Source organism: Pleurodeles waltl, chromosome 7 (assembly GCF_031143425.1).
Source record: "Pleurodeles waltl isolate 20211129_DDA chromosome 7, aPleWal1.hap1.20221129, whole genome shotgun sequence".
Lineage (NCBI taxonomy): Eukaryota > Metazoa > Chordata > Amphibia > Caudata > Salamandridae > Pleurodeles > Pleurodeles waltl.
The window spans coordinates 295956160-295970548 of record NC_090446.1 but is presented as its reverse complement, the minus strand read 5'-3'; the positions used below and the strand labels follow the sequence as shown (position 1 = coordinate 295970548).

General features: G+C 47.1%; 1 protein-coding gene across 13 annotated transcripts in view; it reads right to left on the bottom strand.

Moving 5' to 3' along the window:
* Nucleotides 1–14389, bottom strand: part of EPB41L1 (erythrocyte membrane protein band 4.1 like 1) — a 458763-nt gene that overhangs the window by 101905 nt on the left and 342469 nt on the right. For all 13 annotated transcript variants that reach the window (XM_069243684.1, XM_069243688.1, XM_069243694.1 and 10 more), the window contains 2 exons: nucleotides 9202–9289; nucleotides 7816–7968 (listed from right to left, as the gene is read on the bottom strand). In XM_069243684.1, coding sequence (XP_069099785.1) covers nucleotides 7816–7968; nucleotides 9202–9289 — 241 coding nt within the window. The remainder of the gene's footprint in view (nucleotides 1–7815; nucleotides 7969–9201; nucleotides 9290–14389) is intronic.

Genomic DNA, 14389 nt, shown 5'->3' with positions numbered 1-14389 from the left:
GGAGGGAGGCAGGCAAAAAGTTAGGGGTGACTACCCTAAGGCTGTCAGGTCTAACATGTGTCCCCCCCAGCTGAAAGTGGGGAGAGCTACCCGACCTCCTGGGAGCTCTCATCGCTAAGGCGGAAGTACCTGGAGAGACCATCAGCATTGGCGTGGTCAACCCCTGGGCGATGTTCCACCGTAAAGTCCATCCCCTGTAGGGAAATGGACCACCTCAGAAGTTTTGGATTCTCACCCCTCATCTGCATGAGCCATCTGAGGGGCCTGTGGTCTGTCTGAACTAGGAAGTGAGTCCCAAACAGGTAGGGCCTCAGCTTCTTCAGTGCCCAGACCACAGCAAAAGCTTCTCTTTCAATAGCACTCCACCTCTGTTCCCGTGGTAATAGCCTTCTGCTAATAAAGACTACCGGTTGATCTTGGCCCTCCTCATTTAGCTGTGCTAGGACTGCCCCTATGCCATGCTCTGAAGCGTCTGTCTGCACGATAAATTCCTGGGAGTAGTCAGGGGCCTTGAGCACGGGGGCCGTGCACATGGCTTCCTTTAGGGCGTCAAAGGCTTTCTGACAAGCCTCTGTCCAATTCACCAACCTAGGTTGCTTCTTGGACGTGAGTTGGGTCAAGGGGGACACAATGGTACCATAGCCCTTGACAAACCTGCGGTAGTAGCCGGTGAGGCCTAAGAAGGCCCTCACCTCAGTCTGGGTTCGAGGTGGTTGCCAGGCCTTGATAGTTTCGATCTTGGCCTGGAGTGGCTGCACCTTGCCACCACCTACTAGGTGTCCCAAGTACACCACGGAACCCTGCCCAATCTGGCACTTACTAGCCTGAAGCACCTCCTTGAGGTGGAGCAGGTGTTCCTCCCAGCTGGAACTGTAGACAGCTATGTCATCCAGGTAGGCTGCACAGAAGGCATCCTTGCCAGCCAGGACCCCGTTAACCAACCGTTGGAAGGTAGCGGGGGCATTTTTCAATCCAAACGGCATCACCCGGAACTGGTAATGGCCGTCAGGGGTGGAAAAGGCGGACCTTTCCTTAGCCCCCTCAGTCAGGGCGATCTGCCAGTACCCTGAAGTAAGATCAAACGTACTCAGGAACTGGGCAGCGCCTAGCCTGTCCACGAGCTCATCAGCTCGGGGGATGGGGTGAGCATCAGTCCGTGTGACTGAGTTGAGACCCCGGTAGTCCACGCAGAACCGGAGTTCTGGCTTCGCGCCTGGGGCAGTAGCCTTGGGGACCAACACCACTGGGCTGGCCCAGGGACTACTGGACTTCTCAATAACCCCTAGCGTCAACATCTTGGAGACCTCCTCCTTGATGCTGGCCTTCACCTTATCTGACAACCTGTAAATTTTGTTTTTCACAGGGAGACTGTCACCGGTGTCAATATCATGAACACAGAGGTGGGTCAGTCCCGGAGTAAGGGAGAAGAGGGGGGAGAACTGCTCCAACAGCTCATAGCAGTCTCCTTTCTGGTTTAGAGTCAGGGAGTCAGACAGAATGACCCCGCTTACGGACCCATCACCTTCTTGGGCAGAGAGGAGGTCAGGGAGAGGTTCACTCTCCTCTTCCATTCCTTCATCTGTGACCAGAAGCATGTTGATCTCCGACCTCTCAAAATGAGCTTTTAGTCGGTTCACGTGGAGCACCCTTAGGGGGTTCCTAGGGGTTTGGAGGTCCACTAGGTAAGTGGCCTCCCCTTTCCGCTCCTTTATTTCAAATGGGCCAGACCAGCGGTCTTGGAGAGCTCTGGGCTCTACTGGCTCCATTACCCACACTTTGTCTCCAGGTTGAAACTCTACCAGAGTGGCCTTCTGGTCATACCATTGTTTCATCACCTCTTGACTGGCCTCCAGGTTACTTTGGGCCTCTTTCCAGAAGCGGGTCATCTGATTGCGGAGGGCCAACATGTAGCTGACCACGTCCTGAGGGGGTGTCTTTGGAGCGTTCTCCAATCCCTCCTTGACAATGCTTAAGGGTCCCCTGACGGGGTACCCATAGAGAAGCTCAAAGGGACTGAACCCTACCCCCCTCTGGGGGACCTCTCTGTAAGCAAAGAGAAGGCATGGTAAGAGGACGTCCCATTTACGCCTCATGGCCTCAGGGAGGCCACCAATCATGCCTTTCAGGGCTTGTTGAATCTCTCCACAAGCCCATTAGACTGGGGGTGATAGGGTGTGGTGAACTTGTAGGTTACACCACACGCATCCCACAGATGCTTCATGTACGCGGACATGAAGTTAGTGCCTCTGTCAGACACTATCTCCTTGGGGAACCCCACACGGGTAAATATCCCCATCAGGGTTCTGGCTACCACCGATGCAGTTACGGTCCTCAGAGGGATTGCCTCTGGGTACCGGGTGGCATGGTCCACCAAAACCAGGATAAACCTGTTGCCTAAGGCAGTTTTGGGGTCCAAGGGGCCAACAATGTCGACGCCCACCCTTTCAAAGGGGGTGCCAACGACAGGAAGTGGAATCAGGGGGATTTTAACCCTCTTTCCTGCTTTACCACTAGCCTGGCAGGTAGGACAAGCCCTGCAGAATTTGTCTGAGTGTGTCCTCATTTTGGGCCAGTGAAAGTGGTTGACAAGCCTGTTGAAGGTCTTGTCTTGTCCCAAATGTCCTGCCAGGGGAATGTCGTGAGCCAGACCCAGTAGGAAGGCTCGGTAACATTGGGGGACCACCAGCACACGTGCTGCCCCAAAGACCGGAACCCTAGGCTCACTGTAGAGGAGATCATTCTCCCAATATAGGTGGTGATTGCCAGAGGCGTCACCTGCTGCCTGGTTTAAGGCTTGTTTCCTCAACCCTTCTAGAGTGGGACACTCTTTCTGCGCCTGGCAGAATTCCTCCCTGGTGGGTCCACCCTCAACTTGCCAGCCAGCAAGCTCCGGTAAGTCACCCAGGGTGGCAATGTCTTCCCCAGTTGGCTCGGGAGTCTCCTCCTCAGGAGCCCCGTCAGCCACTGTGGGAACTTCTGGGGCCGGTTTCCCGCGCCCCTCGTCCCTCCTCTTGGCAGCTCCCTGGGCCATCGTTCCAGGCTCCAGGGGCCCTTGACTTCCCTCTCGGTCAGCCATGGACCGGGTGGTCATGCAGACCCACTCAGGTAACCCTAACATTTCCAGGTGAGATCTGAGCTCTACTTCTTTCCAAGCAGTATGCTCTAGATCATTGCCTAACAGACAATCTACAGGCATGGCAGGACTCACAGCTACTTTCAGAGTACCAGAGACCCCCCCCCACTCAAAGGGAACCCGAGCCACCGGTAGGTGACTCTCGCGGTTGTCAGCGACTATGACCTGGTGGAATGTATTCGGGATTATCTGCTCTGTGGACACCAGCTGACTCTTGATAGTAGTCATACTGGCTCCTGTGTCACGCAGAGCCTCCACCTTCTGCCCATCAATGAGGACCCACTGCCGGTACTTGGAAGTATTTTTAGGCATGTGGACCTTGGACATCATTTCTCCTTCCCCCAGGGACACTAGGGAAATCTCTACCTGCTCCCCAAAGCTAGTGGGGTCCATCTCCCCCCCGAGTGCTACACTAGTCAACCCAGGCGCCTGTCCGGTAGTGGACGGTGCCCTCTTGGGGCACTGTGGGTCGCCTTTGTAGTGACCATATTGGTAACACTCCATGCATTTGGGGCTAGATTTTCCTGACCTGCCAAATGTCCCTGGTTTCTTCCCAAATTTGGAAAAGGAAGGGTTGCCACCCCCTCCCTGGGAATTCTTTTGGGGGCCTTTAGAGAGTTCCTTATCTGTAAGTTTATCTCCCCCCTCTTTCTTCTGTTGGGAACCCTGACCACCTTTGTGGGAGTCCCCCCCAGGTACCTTTTTGGACACTCTGGTGCTAACCCAGAGGTCCGCCTCCTCAGCAAGCTTCCTGGGATCAGTCAGCTTACTATCCACTAGGTGCTGGCGCAAATCGGTATAAGTAACATTAAGCATATGCTCTCTCAGGATCAAGTCATATAAACCTTTATAATCTGCTACTTTGTTGCCCCGCACCCATCCATTCAGTGCCTTACTAGAGAAATCAAAGAAATCTACCCATGTTTGTGTGGATTGTTTGGTGCTGTCCCTGAACCTCTGACGGTATCCCTCAGGGGTCAGCCCAAACTTGGCAATTAAAGTGGCTTTCTGGAGTGGGTATGTGTTTTGATCCGGTGGATCCAATGTGAGAAGTGTGTCCCTCCCCAATGGCGGCACATAACCCCACATAGCTACCCCCCATTGCCCTTCAGGAACCTCATGAGCCCTTAGTGCAACTTCATAAGCAGCTAACCATTTATCTATGTCATCTCCCACCACAAAACTGGGCACCACATTTTTGGGTATACGAACCTTCTTTTCTCCAGCAGGTCCTGTCTGTATGCTGCCACCATTATTGCTGGATTCAGACTGTCTTGCCTTGATCTCCAGCTCCTTGAGACTCAGTTCATGAGCCAACAATAGTTTCTTTTCAGCCAACGCTCTTTCAGCTTCCACTTGTTTGGCTGTTCTTTCAGCTTCAATCTGTTTGGCTGCTCTTTCAGCCTCAGCTTGTTTGGCTTCTCTTTCTGCCCTCTTCTCCTCCTGTTGTGCCTCAATTTTCAGTTTCGCCATTTGCAATTGGAACTCCCTTTCTTCTCTCCTTTCCTCTGCGATCAGGCTTTGCATTGAGACACTGCTCCCTGGTCTGGAAGGGTGCAGAATTGCAGTGGTACCACCATCCATAGATAGTGGAAATCCTTCTGAGTGGCCATTTTCTGGCTCCTCTTCCTCATCATCCTCTAAATGGGCTTCTGCCCAGGCCCTCAGCGCCACTTGAAAGTCCTCCTTTCTGGAGGCCCCTTGGGTGGGTACCCTTAATGCCCTGCAGAATCCTCTTAGTTGTTTGACCGTGTATGTATCCAACTGGACTAGGTCAAAGTCCCCTGTCTGAGACCCAGTCAGAGACATGTTGAGTGAGGATTTAGTTTTTGAAAATTGTCAGGAAAAAACGGATTTTCAAAAAGAGATAAACACCAAGTTGACCTTCAACTGTGGGTATGTAGTGAAATACTTAGCTACTGTATGTCACTGCACAAATACAAGTCCTATCCTCACCGCTGATCACCAATGTTAGAAATGGGGTTTTTGGTTGGCAGTCAGGTTACTTCCTGTCCAAGCAAAAGCCCTCACTCTAGTCAGGGTAAGTCACACACTATCCAAGATTATCCTGTGCCCACCCTCTGGTAGCTTGGCACGAGCAGTCAGGCTTAACTTAGAAGGCAATGTGTAAAGTATTTGTGCAATAAATCATACAATACCACCATATAGCACCACAAAAATACACCACACAGTGTTTAGAAAAATATATAATATTTATCAGGATAATTGTAGGTCAAAAAGAATAAAGTTGCAATGGAAAATTGTAGAAATATCACAGGGAAGTGATATAGAGTGTCTTAAGTCTTTAGAATGCAATACAGTGTCTTTCAAGCACAAAGTACCTGGTTTCTGGTGAAAAATCTCCTCAGAGGGCCACAGGAGAAGAGATGCGTGGAAAAAGGGGTGTGTGCGTCGATTTCTCCTCAGCACACACAGACTTGCGTCGATCTTTTCCACGCGGGGAAGTCGGGCGTCGTTTTCCGGCGCGCAGACAGTCTCTTTTTGTGGATCGCGGGGATTACCAGATGTCCCGGGTCTGTGCGTGGATTCTCCTGCTTGTTTTCCGGCTGCGCGTCGTTCTGCGGGGCTGCGCGTCGAAGTTTCGATCTCACGGTAAGCGTCGCGTCGATTTCACCTTGGAAGTCGGGCGGCGTTGTCCTTGCGAGGCCGTGCGTCGAAAGTTTGGTCTCACGGCAGGCGTCGCGTCGATTTCTCCTTGGAAGTCGGGCGGCGTTGTCCTTGCGAGGCCGTGCGTCAAAGTTTCGCACTCACGGTGGGTGTCGCGTCGATTTCTCCTGGAAAGTCGAGCGGCTTTGTCCTTGCGAGGTTGTGCGTCGAAGTCTCGATCGCCCCGAGGGCGTCGCGTCGATCAGCGTCGGTGTGCGGCGTTTTTCTCGCCGCGAAACAAGCTGTGCGTCGAAAGTTTCGGCGCACGGAGCGTCCAAGTGAAAGGAAGAAGTCTTTTTGGTCCTGAGACTTCAAGGAACAGGAGGCAAGCTCTATCCAAGCCCTTGGAGAGCACTTTCACAGCCAGACAAGAGTTCAGCAAGGCAGCAGGGCAACAGCAAGACAGCAGTCCTTTGTAGAAAGCAGACAGGTGAGTCCTTTGAGCAGCCAGGCAGTTCTTCTTGGCAGGATGTAGTTTCTGGTTCCGGTTTCTTCTCCAGCAAGTGTCTGATGAGGTAGGGCAGAGGCCCTGTTTTATACCCAAATGTGCCTTTGAAGTGGGGGAGACTTCAAAGAGTGGCTAAGAAGTGCACCAGGTCCCCTTTCAGTTCAATCCTGTCTGCCAGGGTCCCAGTAGGGGGTGTGGCAGTCCTTTGTGTGAGGGCAGGCCCTCCACCCTCTCAGCCCAGGAAGACCCATTCAAAATGCAGATGTATGCAAGTGAGGCTGAGTACCCTGTGTTTGGGGTGTGTCTGAGTGAATGCACAAGGAGCTGTCAACTAAACCTAGCCAGACGTGGATTGTAAGGCACAGAAGGATTTAAGTGCAAAGAAATGCTCACTTTCTAAAAGTGGCATTTCTAGAATAGTAATATTAAATCCGACTTCACCAGTCAGTAGGATTTTGTATTACCATTCTGGCCATACTAAATATGACCTCCCTGCTCCTTTCAGATCAGCAGCTGCCACTTCAACAGTGTATGAGGGCAGCCCCAATGTTAGCCTATGAAGGGAGCAGGTCTCCCAGTAGTGCAAAAACGAATTTAGGAGTTTTACACTACCAGGACATATAACTACACAGGTACATGTCCTGTCTTTTACCTACACAGCACCCTGCTCTAGGGGATACCCAGGGCACACATTAAGGGTGACTTATATGCAGAAAAAGGGGAGTTCTAGGCTTGGCAAGTACTTTTAAATGCCAAGTCGAGGTGGCAGTGAAACTGCACACACAGGCCTAGCAATGGTAGGCCTGGGACAAGGAAAAGGAGCTACTTAAGTGGGTGGCACAATCCGTGCTGCGGGTCCACTAGTAGCATTTAATCTATATGCCCTAGGCACCTGGAGTGCACATGACTGGGGACTTATAAGTAGATTAAATAGTTCAATCAGGTATGATCCAAAGTTACCATGTTTACAGAGAGAGAGCATATACACTTTATCACTGGTTAGCAGTGGTAAAGTGCGCAGAGTCTAAAAACCAGCAAAAACAGTATCCAAAAATGAGGAGGGAGGCAGGCAAAAAGTTAGGGGTGACTACCCTAAGGCTGTCAGGTCTAACAGATATGTTGCTTAAATATGTGAAATTTGAACAATGAACCTGCACATTGCATTTTCCAACATCGCCATTTTCCTCCTCCATATCTTAAATTAATTTCCTGTCATTGTTTTAAGCTATGTTATATCTTTTTCCAGCAACAAAATACATAGCAATTTCAAGTTCTGCCCAGTTAAACAGAATCACTGTTCCTCCAATCCCCCACGGTAGATGAGGTCATGTTTCAAGGTCTCTCCATGTTGCAGAAGCCTTTGTCCCAACACCTCAGCATCAATGAAAAAGTATTGTTCTAAAATCTCCGAATACCTGCATCTCAACTGCAGCTGGACATTCCTAGCCATTGCTGTCAAAATACATTTCATCATTTTTTTAAAAATTTTACTTACATTTTTTATATATGTTCACTTTAATTCCAATCATATTTTGTCATTTTATATGTCATATTTGAAGACACCCACCTCTCCAGGTCGAATCTTTATGTAGAAGTTGCTTCTCTTGTAGGAAATCTTGAGGATCTTGGGCCACGCAAAACGGTTAATCCGCAACCGATCCCGGTAGATGAGCAATCCATTTGCACAAACCCCCAGCATGATATCAATACCCTCAGAATCCTGTAGGGAAAAAAATGATCTTTAAGAACCATTAAATTGCTAACTGGGGCTAGACCAGAGAGTACCAGATGATTTGCATTATTTTGTGGCATAAATAGTGGGCACCATAGATGTGAATGTTTATCATGTTTGGATCTTCTGGCTTCTCAGTTGCAACAATCCATAAGTGCATTTTAATGTACAAAGTGTTTTTACCATTGTATTGCACTGGGACTAAACGTATTGCAGTGGTCTCATATGTTAGCTGAATATCCTAGACAGTTACTTTACAGGTTTGTATATGGTTTTCATAACATCACACTACGCCTCAACAGAAACTGTGCTCTGTTTTCTTTTGTTTTTATTCTTGAAAATAACTTTGCTTTTCTCTACCTTCCCGTTCTAGCTTGATTTAATGTGCAATTTTGCTCTTCAGTCTATCCACGTATGAAATAACAAATGTAATACAATTTTTTTACTGAGTATTCCCTGTGTCTACCTGCATATTATCTGCTCTGGAGATTATCTGCAAACCCCATGGTGTCTGGGCTCTAACTATATCTTTGTGGAGCCATGAATAAAATAGGCCTCATTCGAAGATGGAATTCTGTATTCCCTTCACATCCTACAAAAAACTGCATGTGGCCAGTATGAAAGTGGGAAGTGGATCTTGACATGGGAACACTACTACAGATCTCCCAGCAGAGAGAAACCATTGGAGTGCCAGGTATATTTGTTCAGTAACATCGGTATGAAAATGAGAAGGCAAGACATCAAAACTAATTGTTGGCTATTACATTTCTCCTTCATAAAGTATTATAATGCTCGCATCTATTCTCCTATTCTCTCTCCCATACACTTTTCATTTCTCTCACTCCTCTTACAGATTGTTCCTGATACCCTATTTCTCAATTTTTAGCTTCAACTCGTTGACTTTTCTTATCTCTCCACGTTTTTCACTGATTTATTGAGTCTCGTTCTTCCTTTGTGCTTATTCTACTGTTAGCTTCGTCGCTGTTGCTCTTCACCTTTCTTTCACGAAGCTCGTTTTTGTTCTTATAACTTTTTCTCCACCTAATTTTGCCCTAAATGTCTCACTTTGTAACTCAGTTTCTGTGTGGCTCTCATTTACACTGTCTTTCTTGTCTAACTCCCTTTTCTGGCCATCACACTCCCTCTTTGTCTTCTCTGAACGTCTACGTCCCTCTGTGATTTACTGTCTGACCCTCCCTCCCTTTGTCTCCAGAGCCGCACCTTGGCATGATGTAGGTCTACTCCATACATGGAGAGTTTTTTTGCGTTCTCAAGGAAATGAATTTCTGCTTCACCGGGCGTCATCCCTCTGCAAAGTAAAAGGAGAAGATAGACAGCAATGAAATATTAATCAGAAGGATAGAGGAACACCATATCCCGTCCGTACATGTGCCCCTACAGTACAGGCCAAAACACTGGAGTTACTTTCACACCCAGCTGATTTAAGAAAAATTATAGATAACTGTAAGAAAAAAATGTCACGTAAACGTGTTTACTTGACTTCCATCATACCACTGTTCACTAGGGTGCTGGTTTGTACTGAGATACTAGCCCACTGTGCAGAAATTAAAGGGAGTGAGAAAATTAATCAGTCAGTGTGTTTTTAAATGTTTCTTCAATGGAGAAAGTGCCAGCAGGCAGGAAATGCCAAGTATGAGCTATTCTGCAACCTTACGAGTAATAAGGGAAAATGTTGTGGGTGTCCACAAGGTAGAAAAGATGTATGTAGTATAATCGTCCTGAATATGATCTTAATCACAGACCAAACACCCCTTTTTTGTGACTGCTTTTATCGCTTTTGGTCATAACCTCGAAGGCTGGGTGATTGGCTGTACTTTTTAGGTCGAGCGCAAGCGTACGACCTCAAGTACACTTTAGCATACATCTGTGGCTTACAGTCACCCCCTGCTTCCCATTTGTTTGTTTTAGTGTCCTTTAAAAATCCTTGCTTGCTAGTGGTAAGTCTTTCTCTTTGTCATTCATCCTTACCGGGAGCAGAGACCAACTACTGTATCATTACGCTTTGGTTGCTTATTATGTTCTTTAGGGGACTATTTTTTCTTCCTATGAATGTTTGCCTAAGTTCAGCTTCGGTGTCATAACTGCTTGATTCTTTTGTTTCTTCTGGGTGGCTTGGAAAGACTCTCCTTCGCACAGCTGCTCACCCTACCTTTGGAATTCCAGTGTGATTGAAAACGGGACTTTAAATCTTACTAGCATGGTGAGCATTTGATTTTATCAGCGACTTGGCCCCGGGAGACTACATTCACACGCCTCTTATTGTTTTTTTTTTTTTCATCTTGCATCACTGATGATGCTTTCTCTCCTCCCTTACACAGCCTGGCCCTCTTTCTGTTACATTTTCTCCCGAGCCTCCTACTTCTTTGCTGGTTGCCGGGTCTCATCTTCTGCCGACTAATGCGGCCATCCTCTCTGCCACTATTATTGCCCCTCCCTAGTCTTGTTGGGTTTGAGGAGATTTTGTGTTCACAGCAGAGTGATCCGGAGCACATAGTGGTTCTAAGAACCTCCCAAGCCCCCCATACGGCAGGATGATGCCGTAATCCGCTGTAATCAGGAAGATGCAGATCAGAATCTATGTGGAGATCAAGCATAGCGATGGTGAGTGCCAGTACACCCATTCCCTGGCCTTTATACACCCTGCAGCCCACTGTCTTGACAGCCACTCCTATCTCTAGTACCTTGTGGCTGGGCATCCCCTCCTATGGAACTTACTTCTCTAATTGTCCTGGTTTTGGTCCCTCTATGTATGCAGTAAGTGCTGTGCGCTGTGCGTGCGCTTCTTTCACACTTGCTAAAAAGTGGACATCACTGCAACGTTAGCCGCCATTTTGTTGTAGAGGGAGCTGTGTTCAGACTGGACAGCAGTGGTCGTGCAGTCAGTCTCTGTTGAGACCTGGTGGTGTTGATGCCGTAATTTAGCCTTTCCCTAGCCCTGGACTATGGCGTACACTGAAGCCTTTGCCCTGGCCCTGGTCTGTGGTCCTACTCATTGACTAATCACCATTCCCTAGTCTTTCAGACTGTGACTGTCTGCCCACAGTGCTGCCCTGGCACTTTCACATCAGCCCATTACTCTGCCCCAAAGCTGCCCCTCCCGTTACCCCTTCATTCACCCTTGTCCAGCCCTTCACTCTGCCCACAGTCCTGAACAGACCTTCACACTGCCCAAACACATTTACATCTTTACTCTCCCTTGCCCAGTGATTCACTCTGGCTACAGTCCTGCCCCAGCCGTGCACTTTAGCCCCAGCCCTTTATCCTGGCCCCAACCTACTTCACCTGCTACCCCTACATTCACCATGATCAGTGGTTTCCTCTGTCCACAGTCCTGACACAGCCCAGTATTCTACCCATGCGCTGTTCTACCCATGCACACAATTTGAGGCCCCTGAGCTCCTTGTAGGATGTTTGATGGAAAATGAGGACTGCAGTTGGAGACTGCCACCTTACTGACTGCAGGGCCATTCCCGCTCAACAAGAGCCCCTCATTCCTAGCCAGGCTTCAGGGGCATTCACAGCTGTACTGCGTCACCTCCATTGCCACCATCCTAATAACAACCCATCTATACCACTCACCATCTAGGTCCTGTTTGCCCATACTCCCATGCTGCCTCTGCAGTACCAGTTTCTCTCCAGGGGCTTGGTTTCTAAAGGTGCCCAACTGGTGCTTCTGTACTGCCTCAGTGATTTGAACCGTATCCAGGGCAGAAAGATATTCACACTGGATATTTGAGCTTTAGTTATCTGCAGGGTCACTGGAATTATGCGGCAGAAAGGACCAAATTATGCAGCAGGGTTGACCAATTTATGCGGCAAGAAAAGTCAATTTATGCATTTACAATGCCAATGGCTCAAACTCTTGCAAATGTGAGACCTATTGCATTGCAAATGCTTGTTTTCAGAGTCACTCTATTGTGTGGGTAGACTTGTACCAATTAATGTTTGCGGTGATTATAGCTGTGTAAGGAGCAGGGAAATTAACTGTTAAGGACGTCTGGGAGGTGGCGCATCTATTGAATAGGGTGCCCTAGTGCATGTGAAGGATGGATGAGGATGGGATAAAGGGACTCCATGAGCCCTTGGTCAGTAAGAGTTACAGACCATAATCAAGGAACAGACTCACTTGAGTCTCATGATTGGCACTCTTTATATCCTGTAACAAACAGTCATCCAGCTGACACCACCAACAAAATGCAACAGGAATAATGTTGTCCCTGTTGCTGACTTGTGCAACCACTGTCTACATGGCAGGATTGGTTGGATACATTTTATGGAGGATTGGCACTAGATGCATGATTAGGAAGTACCAGTTGAACTCTACACTATGATGGACTATTTTTAGGATGTTGATAGACATGTACCTGTAAGTGTGGCAACCTAAATCTTAAAAATAGACTGAGTTACAAAAAGATGGGATGTCTTGTGGGTCTCCAAATTACGGATGCAAGAATGCCTTGTTCAAGCATTGCTTAATGCGGATGCCAGCTTTGTTTATTAACTCTCATCTCTTCTTGGTTATGGCAGATTTGCCATGTATGAAAACCTAACGAAATGGTAGAAATAGAGAAATATGTTACTTCCGCAAGATAATTAATGTATTCTTTTTTGGGAATTATTGGGTAAAGAAATTGGTCACATAAATGCAGGGTCAGTGTGATAGGATTGCTTAGTGGTATATTTGAGAAGGTTGTTCACTACTCACACACTCAAGTCTTCGTAATGCTCAGAATTAGCAAAGAGAAATTTTGTAGGTAAATTGGTGGCAAAAAGGAGAGAAACTATGCAGATCAAATTTAGGAAAATATAACAGCATCAGGAATATCCAGGTAAACAGAGGACTGAGCATGGGGAATGGAGTTGGGATTGTCAGTAAGTGGTTGTTTGGAATCATACAGAGGCTGTAATAAATTTGAATCTTTTATGAATCGAGCTCCAATTAGCTTAGTAGAGTCATAGGTGATCAACGTGGCCTTTGATCGTAGCTACTATAATGAAAACAAAGATGTTTCTTCCATATTACATTTTAAGGCTACTTTGATTGCTTGCAACATTATAAACTTAAACATCTCTCAGTATTGCACCACAGAGGAGACACTTAGAACAGAAGAGGAGGCTGGAAGGGAAAGGGGTGAGCCACTGTGAGAAAATTTAGGGCCTAATCATAAGTGAACTAGGCCATTCTATTCTGAACTTGCACATTGTTCGTAGACAGGTATGTACTGATTTATTTAATTTCACCATTTCAAAACATTCGCCAATATAGCCCAGAAAAGAAGACAAACTGGAGGAAATGATATAAACCTTCAATTCTCTAGATCGTCATTAACAACTTATTTCTTAGGCCCATCATTTGTTACAATCCCTGGCACAGCTACCACTATGCTCATTCAGTGGTTGGAGCAACACTACCACCAAAATGTGCTCTTTGACAGGCTGCTGCAAGAAAACTGCAAAATTGTTCAACCTATCTTCTCTGTACAAACCATTTCCTCAAACAGAAGCTTGGTTATTTTTAAAGCAATGAAACACTGCATAGCCCAAAGCTCAGTCTGCTCACCATCGTGCCACTCTCATGACGAAAGCATTTACTGCCCCATCACCAACCTACCCACCCACACTACCTTGACAAGAAGATTAAAAAATGTAGCTCTCCATTTACCTGAAAAACAACACTTACTCTCTGTTACACAAAACCGCACTCGTGTCTCAGAATATGCTGTAACAATGAGATTGGGATCATCCAAATAAAAATAGATCAATCCTGGAATATCAACAACATTGATGGTTCTTGAATCATGTCTGGATCTATCAGCTGACCATATGGTACCACTGAACAGCCACCCTCTTGAATGCATACAGGCTTCAAGAACTTTATGTTACAGTAGTTCAGCTGCTATCAAATAGTCCAGCTCATCACTTTCAGATTCCACAGAATTCCGGGTCCTATATGAAGTATTACATGCAACCATCCTCTCGTCATTGATTGTCAATCATTACATGTAATCTCTCAGAGGACTCCTACCCAACCACAATAAAAACATACACTAGATATTTCGAGTCACATCAGGCTCTGCATGAAAGTTTCACCAGGCCTCTGTCTGGGTTAATCCCAGTGGACAATATCTTTACACAAGCATGGATAAAAGCATGTTCCTCCAACATGAACGAGGACAGCGTCTCCATACAATGAATGTTTTTCAGCAAATCACTGACATTCATCATCAGCAGAAGCTTTTTCTTCGGAACACACATTGTCAAGAAAGCACAGCATGGAAACAGCGACCCTTCCTCCACAAAATCAAACTTTGCATTCACAAAACTGATTTCTGAAAAAATCATTCAAGTCTAGTCCCATCAAACACAGATGGAAATAATGCTCTGGGCG